General features: G+C 42.0%; 1 protein-coding gene across 2 annotated transcripts in view; it reads right to left on the bottom strand.

Moving 5' to 3' along the window:
• The window catches only part of PLCE1 (phospholipase C epsilon 1), a 100784-nt gene that overhangs the window by 33637 nt on the left and 54850 nt on the right, over positions 1–12297 (bottom strand). For both annotated transcript variants that reach the window (XM_074154991.1, XM_074154992.1), the window contains exons 3-5: positions 11768–12084; positions 2655–2800; positions 370–628 (exon numbers count right to left, since the gene is read on the bottom strand). In XM_074154991.1, the coding sequence (XP_074011092.1) occupies positions 370–628; positions 2655–2800; positions 11768–12084 (722 nt within the window). The remainder of the gene's footprint in view (positions 1–369; positions 629–2654; positions 2801–11767; positions 12085–12297) is intronic.

Below are 12297 nucleotides of genomic sequence, written 5' to 3'. Positions count from 1 at the left end.
GATCCACTGAGCATCTGAATTCTGTTTTCAAGGAACTGAAAACCTTCCAATTCCCAGTGAGTTAAGTAAAAGGTCAGAGCTTTTAACAGAAAGCAGTTACATCTCTCAGGATTTACGCACTCACTTCACCCAAAGTATAAACATGAGCCTTTGGTACTACCGCTACGTTCTCAGTACTCTGACACTGAACTCGGCATAAACAACCAAGCCTAAAGCCCTACAGCAACTACGGGAATTCAACCGAGCTCCATGTAACTGAACCAGTTTGGAAAACTTTTATTGGATGACACCTTCGTATAAAATAATAATATTAAATAAAACAATATAAAATAGAGCACTGGATGGCTATGAACAATCAGCCTTATTTACCTCTAGTGTTTCCTCCTGGGAGTTGTATCGTGGACAGAGCCTGATGAGGCTTGATGCTCCATCCAAAACCTCGCACAGCTCCTTCAGGAACACCCCGCAGAAAGGAACGACTCTGCAGCCGGGGATGTTGAGAGCCCTGTTGACCACTTTCCTGTACTCGGATGATGACTCATGTTGTGCCATCGCATCTTTCAGACTGCGCATGGTTTCAATATCAGACTGGTCCATAAATTGCCACATTTTTAAAACTTTTCTTGACCTATTGCAAGAAGAGATCACAACATTTACATTCAAGTTCAGCAGTTGCAGCATGCATGTAATAGAGGAAATTATCGTCATTACTCAGAAAAGAATGAATGACATCAGAGTCATTATTTTTATAAAAATTCTGGTTGGTGGACCATCTTCCTCCCTTTGAATTATTAAAGAACAAAACTAAAAAGGAGAAACAAACAGTCTGATCTACTGGAGTGAAATCAGACATTTTAATGAAAGCCCAGCCGCATAAGACATACAAGCAGGCTCTCTAGCATTGTCATTGCGTCATTGCCTTAGATTTATAAGGGCCTGGGAAAAAATAAGAAAAGATTAAGGAAATGGCACAAAGATAAACCAGACGGTTTATTACAAATTCCTTTAATTATATTATGAACAATCCATAAATTTAGCAAAGGGTTTTTTTTTTTTAATTAAATATATTTAAAATAATTTACATTGGGTTTTTTTCCCATTTCATCCACAAAATAAATTATTCCTTTTCAGGGAAATAAATAGAACGGGACCACGTTCCAGCTCTCAGGCCCCAGTGCAGCGCTGTAGATGAAAAGAATCTTTGATTTCGAGCAGAAATAGCTGCTGATGCTCCCCGGGGACTGCGAGTCCTGCAGGAGGTCTCTCGCCTCCAGAGACGTGTGTCTCTGCCGTGGCATGGCCCTTCTGCCCCCCGGCCCCCGACGCACCTACAGCTCTGTAGAAATGCTGAAAGCAGGACACCCTTAGCCCGACTCCCTGTCCCAGAAACGCTGCTGATCAGCACTAGCCTTCCTCTCCTCTCCTCTCCTCTCCTTCCCCTCTGCTGTGCAGATGCATTAGAGATAAAAATTAAGCCCTTCATTTGCTTTGCATTTCCCCTCATGACTTACACGGCTGGGGCTGTGGGTGCGTTCTGCCCAGAAAGGCTCCCTGTGCCTGCGAGTGTTTCAAAGGTGTTTTATATACCAAAAATGTAAACAAATAGCTCAAGGAGAATCCTTACTAAACCACAAAGAGCGACAATACAAACACTTTTAAAGCTTTGTTACACAAACACCATATACAAGGAGGGGCAGAGCCCAGAGATGGGAAATCTGATCTTAACTCTTTCCTGTTCGGTCCATTTTGCTGCTGCTGAACTGCCCTGCGGAGGCACCGCTCTCCTGCTCCCCCGGCCCTCCACCAACCTGCCCTTCTGCGGGACAGCCACAAACTGTCCCCAGCCCCAAACCCTGTCCTTAACCCCGTCCCTAACCACAAACCCTGTCCCCAACTCCATCCCTAACCTCAAACCCTATCCTCAACCCCATCCTTAACCCCAAACCCTGTCTCCAACCCCAAACCCTGTGCCCAACCCCAAATCCTGTCCCCAACCCCAAACCCTGTCCCCAACCCCATCCCCAACCCCATCCCCAACCCCAAACCCTGTCCCCAACCCCATCCCCAACCCCAAACCCTGTCCTGTTCCTGGAGACACCACAGGTCTGGCCATGTAAGACCACGACAGCAGGAGATACCAACGTCAGTCAGCATAAGGAAATTGGAAGAGTTAAAAAAAGAGGTTTAGCTGTTTGTTTGGATTTGTTGGGGGTTTTTGCTGGTCTGGGTTGTTTGGGTTTTTTTACAATTTAAGACTGACCCTTCTAGAATGCTACCAGGACTATGTTCCACTTGTGCTCTGGAAACTCCAACCCCACATTACATTAGTTTTAGTTGATTAGATAAACCACAACTGCCTTCCCTTCTTCTTTTCACATTTTAAAATTTTCTCTTTAAAAAAAAGGTATGTTTTTTAAAGTAACATATTTAGCATGTACTAGGAAAAGCGATGGTGTCTCCAGAGCATTTTGAAGAAAAAGGCTTTTAGCATGCTTCGTTTGTCCAAAAGGCATTATTAGGAAGTCCCAGGGTGAGATGATGTGATTTAGCCACGGATTTCCGTTCAGGCCCTTGTTCTCCAGAGACGTCTGCTCAACAGAAGCCGCAGCGTAACCCATCACTGAAAAGCCATTTAAAAAAAGAGTTGCCAGTACCTTAGCCCTGCCAGAAACTCCATCACAGCATTGTAGTTGCCCATATTCCAGCAGCATTTTGCCACGTGTACTAAGTATGAGAAGACTTCCCGTTTCTCCTCCATGGAACCCGCCGTCAGGATCAGCCAGGTAACCCAGGAGCTCACCTTGGAAACAGAAGGGACAGTGTAGTCAGCCGAAGCAGTGTCACTGGGAATATTCATGCATTCTTGGTGGATAATGCGGGGCTTTTTGGTCTCCTTCCATCAGGAGGGCACCAGTAAAAATTCTCCTCACCCACTCACAGCCCAGTCACAAGTGCACTGCAAACACACCTTACACAGACATACTCACAACAGGTAAATCATTAACTACTCTAGAAATACTTGATAGTAAACAAAAAACTTCTGCATCGTAATAGAAGATATTCTGAATATACATTCAGGCCACGGAAGAAAATGAACAGCTTAAGCTGGCACTGATTTCTAACACTGCCAGAGATCCAAAGGGTAAATTCTCACTGATACAGCTTCCAAATCTCAGCCTCACACTGAATAACCCTTGCTCTTGCAACAGGGACAGTGACAGCTCATAAACTGGAATTTTTATTTTTGCTTAATTTCACAAAACTGGTAGTTGTATTTAATGTACAAATTTCCTAATTCCTATATGCACTGAGCATTTAAAATAATTCCCATTACCTATTGGCAAATGAAGTGAATAAAAAACCCACCACTTCCTAAATGTGACCATACTACAACTTCTGTTTGGTGATTAATTAACACCAGAACCAGAAATTAACTTAGTACATGATTCTGTTTGTATTTAAACAAATAAAAAAAAATTAATCAAACCTTCATTCTATCAGTGTGCAGATTTTCTTTCCAGTTTATGTTCCCACAACATCCATAAAAAGTAGCTATATTTCACATGGAAACCTAATTTAAACCAACTGTTCCTTTTTACAATATGATTCCCCAGGGGCTTGGTTTTTGTCGTTGTGTAAACACTTAGGAAGCAATAAATGTGATTTGTTTACTGACACCGAGGTCCACGTTTTGGTCCTGAAGGATTCAAGCCTTTACAGACAACACCGGTGTGAGAAGAGGCTACTAAGAATTAGAAAATGTTAGTTCACCCCCAGGGGGCATAGACTTTTATTTAAAAAACCAAGCATGAGAAATGTATGCATTTGTATGGAAATGTAAATGCATTTGTACTGACAGGGGAAAAAATCCACTAAAACGTATAGCTGAAGAGCACAAATGTACGGAGAAACACCAGAGCACTGCATGACACAAAACCAGAATAAAAGGTGATAAATTAAATGCATTAAAGTATCAGAAATTGTGAAACAAAACAGTTAAATCCGTAATTCAAGGTTGGCATAGACTCGTTTGTGTATACTGGAATAAAATTACATATTGGTTTTGGATATTATTCCAATTTTCCAGAAGCGGCTCCGTCAGGGAATGCAAATGCTAAACATGCAATCTCACCAAAAAAATCAGTATTTGTTTGGTACGAAATACCAAGCGTGGTAATGACAGTTTGATTAATATGTGTTTAAACATTTTAAAGAATAATATAATTTTAAATAGATGTGTTTTAATCTAAGGTAGTAAAGACGTTATGGTCAGGAGAAACCAGGACCAAAATCGATACAGGATGTCTGAGAAGGCAATTGAATTGGGACTCCGCGGTCAGGAGCAACCTTGGAACCAGGACAGTCAGGGTGCAGAGGGCAGCAATAGTCTCCCAGGCAGCTGACACTCGCTCCTCTCGCAGGGCAAGAACAGACTTTTGAGAAGAGTAGAAAACATTCAAAAAATCTTTCTCTAAACAAGGAGGAAAAATAAATTGTCTGAATCTCTAAATTGTAAAACAGAACGGGCAAAGGGAGATACAATAGATGGGGCAGAAACGGGGGCAGAACCCAGCATCTAAAGATACAACGCACTCCTGAAACACAAGGAACATGCCAGCATTACAAACTCCAGGATTTTCACATTTCCTGGAGATGTCTCAGAGCGGTGTGGAAGGTGGAAGATGTGGTGGAAGGAGCAGAGAACAGGAGCTGAGGGAGGGCCCTTCCCAGCCCCGAGCCCCCAGAAGAATCTGTTCTCCCCAGGCACATGGAGCTGAGGGAGCCACTCTTCTTTATCACAAAGAACAATATCCTAAATCAATGCATACTGAAGTAGCTTGGGTATGGCATTAATTTGAGATGGTTATTCATAATGGACATAGCTAAAATGAACAGCATACAAACAACTCTGAAATGCAGGTAAGTGGAAAGGACTGTGATTTTCAGGAAACATCATGTTTGACAACTTAGAGGAAACTTAAGTTTATTAGTTAAAACATACAAACATTAAACAATACTCAGTGAAGGCACTTATGAATTCTGTGATTTATTGATAGACCTATGAACAATCCAGAGCACGTTCTCCAAGCAAAGCCTCCATAGGAACCACCCACATTCTCAACTGACTGTACAGCTGCCATCGGATCCCCAAAATACCCAATAATCCATACACTACGTTTCGGCTGCCTGAGATGCATAAAGCTTCCTCTGCACAGATGCTGTTCAAGAAATAACAAACTTTTCAAGATCTTCACTCAAGTGAAAGCTGAGAATTGGGGTTCCTCAGGTGCTGTGTGTCCCCCTCTGCGCCAGATGCAGCTCACAGCAGAGCAGAGACCAGCTCTGAGCACACCTGTGTTTCTGGGTGACACAGAATATTAATACATTAATCATTATTTCCTTGGTTTCCTTTTTGTCACACTGGCCTTACAGAGCTCTGTTTACATAACTCATTTTAAACTCCCTCCAGAACAGAAATCATCACAGCAAAGCTATAATTAGATTTCCGCTGCGCTGCTGATGAGTCTGAGAAGTATGAGAAAGTGCATCCTGGCTTCAGCAGCACCATCCACTGCCTGCGAGACACGAGAAGAGCCATCAACCGAAACACGACCCACGCCAGCCCATAATAACATCCCTCTTTCCATTCAGATGGAGAAAAATGAGCCGCCTTCAGGATTACTGCCTACCAATATTAAGTAGTAAACAAACAAAATCAAATCAAATAGACACTTAGTTAAGACGTAAATGTTTTCTGGTGACCTACTAGAGAGAAGCACCGACAGCACTGTGCCAAATTCATACTGACGATGTTGTAAAGTGGCCTCAGCTGGGAATTTTCAGAGGTCCCGGAGCCTCCTCCAAACCTCAGTCAGAGCACACGGGATCTGCATCCGTGCCCGGGAAACGCAGTTTGTGGCTCAGCACCAACTCAGTACATAAACAGCTGTACAGTTTTAGGGGGTTTAAAATCATCTATATATCAACTCTGAGCATTTTAACTTATTAGTTTACCTATTTAAATTATTTCTTTCTTATTGAAATCTATTCTTTTCAATAAACTTTTCTTTAAGGTTTTTTGTCTTACTTGAAGCAAAGTTTTCAAAGAAACGCAACGTAAATATTGCTAATGCATTTGGGAATGGCATGTTATACTCCGCGTTAATCTTCAAACAGACAGTGAATGTTTTTAAGCCAGTGACTAAGTCTCATTCAATGTTTCAGCTTACTTAACTGGGAATTTTTCACACCTGTAGCAATGACAGACCTTTATTTAGGACAGACAAACCTTGCTTGTTCAGGACATCACATTCCCAGAAGCCTCCAGAGATTTCTGTTCTGATTTTCAGAATTTCCTTTAATTTGTATTTTTTTTAAATGGCAATTAAATAGACAGAAAAGTTCCTATAACTCAACTGTCAGAATTAATAGCAGGAATACATGTTTTTCAAGCTTATAGCATTTTATTACTGAAAAATAAATAAACTCACCTTAAACTAAAGTTTACAAGGCTTTTACAGCAATTCCCAAGCTACATTCTTCAGTGGGTGATGCTACGTGGAAGAAATGATGTCTTCTATTTTTACATTACATTTTTTAGGAACTTCATAATACTTGAGGGATGCAGAGGTGAAATGAGCACACACAACTGTGTACCTGAAGTTAACATTTACCATTGCCAGCAAGGAGAAATAAAATCTTTTGGCTTACCACAGAGTAAGATTGCAGTACAAACCTTCCCTAACGCATAAATATTAGCCATCTTTCTGTATCTTTCTGTAATAAATTGTAGCTGATGTAACTACTGCCTACACTGGAGCAGGAAAGCAAGCAACTTTAACACTGAAGAAATAAAGCATGTGTATGAGAAGTCTCCGAAAACAAACCAGTGAGTTGATTTTTCAGGTATCCAAAGGATAAGCGTGACAATCTATAACCCGTTTAACCAAGACATTATGGTTTTAATGATTTTGTTTGATAAAATCAAGAAATTCAAGTAAAATCCAAAGAACATGAATAATCCATGTAAAACAATTACCCTTATCAGTATTTCAAATGGCATTACCTCCACTTCACGTGCCTGAGTGAAAGTATATAACCTTACAGAGAACAGCTACCCTTTTAAATCTGATTAAACACTATTCCAAACAAGGACTGGAAACAGTTTGATATTTGTACAAACACAGTTTTTTTTAAAGTATTATGCAAACCCATTTAGGCACTGCAAAAAAATGCTAAACTAAGAGACAGAGCGCAATATTTATTTACATTCCATTATTTCAGTAAAATGATATGTCTCTGCTTTGCTTGTGAGGGTCTAAATTTGTGTTTTGAATGAACAATGAAGAAAACTTATGAATTTAAACCATTAAAAATAAAATAATGATTACCATTTAGTGTCCTAAACTGCCATATTTTGAATGAACTTTACTGAACGTAAGGATGAATGACGACGGCACCCCAGCAGCAGCGCTACCCCGCAGCAAGTCAGGCATCTTTACCTTCTTAGCTTATCTTTTGGCAATTCAGCCTTTCCAAAAAATCCCTTTACATACTGAAGTCCTTATTTACATTTCCAGTTCCAGAGGGGCAGTGCCCTCGACAGCTGCTGGAATGACCTTTCAGTCAGAGACATCACTGCTGCTTTGTACCTGGATCTCAGGGTGGGAAATGAAAGGCTTCATTTTGTTGTAAATTTGTATTGCTTTTCTTTTACTTGAAGCTGTGGCCAGAAAGATCAAGTTACAAGAGACTCTTCATGTTTCTATTGAGCAACGCTTGAAATTATTTAAAGTGCTTACATAAAAATAACTGTTTAGGGCACACGCGTTGAGCTGAGGTTGCTGAGGTGGCTTTCCCGGCGAGAGGCAGGAGAGCGGCTGGGAGTAAAACCACGAACACGCAGGATTTGGGGTCAAGGTACGGGAAAAGAAAGAGATGCCCCGGGAGACCGGGGTGTATCACAGAGGTATGAGACCCAGTACTCCTAACACATACAAGAACCAGAGAAAAGATCTCAATGGAGAAGAGAAAGGCCGCAGGACAGATGGAAGGAAGTCTGTTGTCACCGCTCTCCGGGCGCTGGAACACACCCAGGGGCCGTGTCCTGACCCCTTCCAGCCCCAGGGCCCTGCTAGCTCCGCACCGTCTCCTGAGCACTCCCCTCCCACACCTCTTGTACCTCCTTGAAAACTAAGTTTCTGGTAGTCAGTGCTCCATCAGAGCAGGAAAATACATCACTACTGTTATTTTTGTTAGAGAATCCAAAAGCCAACAGTTTTGCAAAGGCAGACGTTACTGTACCTCACTCTCCTCCCACACAGGCCACTAATTCACAGTCAGCTTTTAATTACATTCAGTAACAGGAAAAAATACCCGTCTGTAGCTTGATCACTGCCTTGCTCTGACAAGACTCTACGATCAATGGATATTATTAGAAGCAAATGAAATCCCAGCTGTGTCTCGCTGACGAGTACATGTCGTGCCCGAGTCTCCACTATCATCTAACTCCAGTTTTAATTCAACTTGTAAAGACTACGGGCCTTATTTACAGCTGCTGATACCAAACGCGTGTAGCCCAAAATCTTCACCGTAAATAAAAACCGAATCCATCCAGTTTTGTAGGATTCAAGCAGGTCATTCATGACTGACCTTTCTCAAAAGGCATTTTTGAAACAAGTCGCTGGGTGCTGAAGCTCCTTGTGGCAGCCACCTTGGAGGGAATAAACTGATTCTTGGAAACCCATGACAAGGAAAGACAGCTGTTTGAATTGTCTTCTAGTACCAATTTTACCTGCCAATTTGCCCTAATCAGAGGGCAACTGGTTTCTGATGGAGTTCTGCAAATCTCCACAGCCCACTCCCATGCCCACGCTCCCGGCGGACCCAGCGTCAGCGCTGTCTCCTGTACCCCTCGGGGCTCTACAGGCTGTCACTCACAACGAGCACCACCAGCCAACAGGAACCAGCAAGGCCGACAGAAACGATCAGAGATACTCATACTCTGTGCACGTCACCAGTAACGGTATTTAAACCATCCACACCCAGGAAACACCAGGTTTGTAACAGCAAAGGTGTCTGAGGTACAAGGGAACCATGTGACGTTCTCCAGTACCCACCGCCCCACCTGGCACCCTGCAGTCACGGGGAGCCCCACCTTAGAATCATAGAATCATAGAATGGCTAGAGTTGGAAAGGACCTTAAAGATCATCTAGTTCCAACCCCCCTGCCATGGGCAGGGACACCTCTCACTAGAGCAGGTTGCTCAAAGCCCCATCCAGCCTGGCCTTAAACACCTCCAGGGATGGGGCATCCACAACTTCCCTGGGCAACCTGTTCCAGTGCCTCACCACCCTCACTGTGGACCTTCAGCCAACAACGGGGGGCTCTGGCAGTTACTGGAACTTAAACAGTAAATAATACTAGTAAAATTTACCTCAATACGACCATTTTTTCCCTTCTATTTTTCACTTAAAATCACTTTTTAAAAGATACTTGAATAATTTGAAAATATTTTAATCTTCATTATTTTTAATTTTTAATCTATTTTATAATAGTCCTGCAGCTGTCATTCAATCAAAGCTTCCGTGAAAATGTCAGTATTTTTTCTATTAAATAAGTTCCTTTATGTAAGAAAACAGCAACTATTGACTATCATTTTAGAGAAGTGTTATAAAGCATTCCTCATGAATAACGTAGCGAGTGTCAGAAAAATTACTAAAAAGCATATTGCTTTATGAAAAATCCTCTCTGTACTGTAATTGCTCATTTAACAGAACAATGGCACGAAATGATTTTTTTCCCGTTATGTATCAGGAGCTTGTTATCCCAAAAGTCATTCTGGCTCCCACATTATAAATACACTTCAGTATTTCTATAGGCAATGCCAAAAACAATCAGCAAGTGCTCACTGACTTTTGCCAAGAAAAGCATGACTCTTCGCACAAGAATTTTCTTGCCATTTATAAACAAAGCCATTTTGAAAGTTCACGCTTGTGGTTGGCCGTGGCAACTCATGGACTGCACCGTAAGAGAGAGCAGAGAGCAAAGCGTGATTTATTACAAGCAGGAAATATTGTACAATAACTCCATTTAAACATATCTATGTTTAAAAAAAGTTATTCCAAATTATACTTAAAATAATCCACTGCACTAAGTATTATATAATCTATGCACCAGATAGCCAGGAACTAATTCATACTATATGAAAAATTGTCCTCTAGCGTTACCAAACAAGCAATACAGGCTACAAAACTTGCAAAGTCACAAACCACTAATACTAAAAGATAACATCGATTATTTTACCAAAAGGCAACTTTGATGTTAAAACTCTCATTGACATGGAACAGTCTCAGCCATTTCTGACAAGTCCTGTGGCCGCTCGGTGGCAGGACACGTGATGGGCAATCCAGCTTGCCCAGGTGACTGCAGAACGTCCCACCAAACCGCACCGTGCCCCAGCAGGTCCCACTGGAGCTCGGCCACCACAGCCTCTCCCCACTGCCCTCGCGGTGGGGGTACCACGGGAGAACCCCCCGGGAAGGTGGGCAGCCGGACCCCTCTCCAGCTTGGCACCAGCCCCACTCCCTGCCCACAGACAGGAATGAGAACACATGGAAACCACTGGAAGGCCCTGTCTAAAGACTGGATATTGTAGTTGCAACTTTTATTTTTGTTCCCACAATAGAATTAGGTGGGAGAAGCCAACGGATTGACACTATTTTAGTTCCTGAATCTCAAGAACATGCAAGAAATAGGAATACTTCAAAACATTCAGTCACTGATTCTTCTTTGCCCAGGAGGTTCACGGGGGGGTTACAGATATTCTGCTCTATCTACTTAATTTTGTGCTGTCTTTTTGATACCTGCACAATTTTATTCTCTTATTAAAGCATAAGAATGCAGTGGATAACAGACTAGAAGAGGAAAAGTCAAGACTATCTTCATTTTATTCTTCTTCTATGACTCTAGAAACTGCTAACATTGCATATGGTTCACACAAAAAAGGAAGAAAGAAATTGCTCCATTTTTCTGCAGCTAAAACCTGAGCCTTTATTTAGGGTTTGGGTTTTTTTTTGTTTGGTTTGTTTTGGGTTGGGTTCTTGGGGTGGAATGTGGAATTTTTTTTACAGTTTTCTCATCCTTGACCAGTTTTCTATTAAACTCATCAGAAGAATCACCGTACTAAAAATAGAGAAAAACCTTAGTGAAGACCTCACGATTTGGCTTATGGAAGTGTGTCACGCCAAATGACACTTCTTTGTATAACAACATTCAAGACACACACAGTGATTAAATACATAAATAAATAGTGCAGATTAGTGTAGTTACATTATACAGAATACAGGAACTTCTAGTTTATAATACTTCTGTGCTGACTCCTAAGATCATGCTTAGTCTACAAAAACCCAAAACAAATAAATAAAACTCCAGCTCCTGAACAAAATAATAAACTGACTGAAAGTATACCCCATACTGACAGTATAAATACAAAGAAATACAAGTCTGTAATTTTTTTCTTCCTGTTTACTTTACAATGTGCAGGAAAAGATTAGGCTGCAGTTCTCCAAACTGACTGAGCAAATCGGTCACATAACTCCTGTCAAACTTGGTGGAAGTTATTGAGCTGAATCCCCCGGTCATCTGAACTTATGTTTCAAAAATTTGTCATTCCAGCCAAATTCAGCTCTGAGAGATAAAGGACATAGCTGACCCACAAATCAGGTAATAACCCTCCTGAAAGGTAATTTAGAACTTTTGTCTTACCTCATTAAACCTCGTCACAAGATCTTCCACAGCATTATGCTCCCCGTTGCGGGAGGAAAGAACAGTAGCAGAGATGGAAGCTCTAATGGAGGGCAGCTTGCTCTGGCACTCGGCGCTGCCCAGGTCCCTGGTGAGGAAGCAGAGGTAGTCGATGGGCAGCACTTTGCGGTAGAGGTCCTGCTCCTGCTCGGTCAGGATGCTGGCCACCTCCTCTGGGAACTGGATGAGGTGCTGCAGCTCCATCAGCTCCTTGCTGATGCCGGCCACGCTGGAGGGAAGGGCGCTGGGGCCGGCCATAGATGTACACGCTTGGCGTTCTAAAACAAAACAAATAAAACATTTATTAGGTTTTGCCTTTAACTCTTGGGCTGGCTGTGCAAAAGCAAGACAACTCGCTATTTTTATGCTGTTAAGCTGTTGAGTAGTTTTCTGGGCAGCACACCGTATATGAACCACTTTGTACTTAAACAACCTCCTATGTTCCTTTAGTTGGGGTCTCCCTGCACATGCCTCTAAAGGTACACGTGGTA

The sequence above is a fragment of the Numenius arquata genome, chromosome 10, assembly GCF_964106895.1.
Source record: "Numenius arquata chromosome 10, bNumArq3.hap1.1, whole genome shotgun sequence".
NCBI classification, from domain to species: domain Eukaryota; kingdom Metazoa; phylum Chordata; class Aves; order Charadriiformes; family Scolopacidae; genus Numenius; species Numenius arquata.
This window is presented reverse-complemented; position numbering and strand designations above follow the sequence as displayed.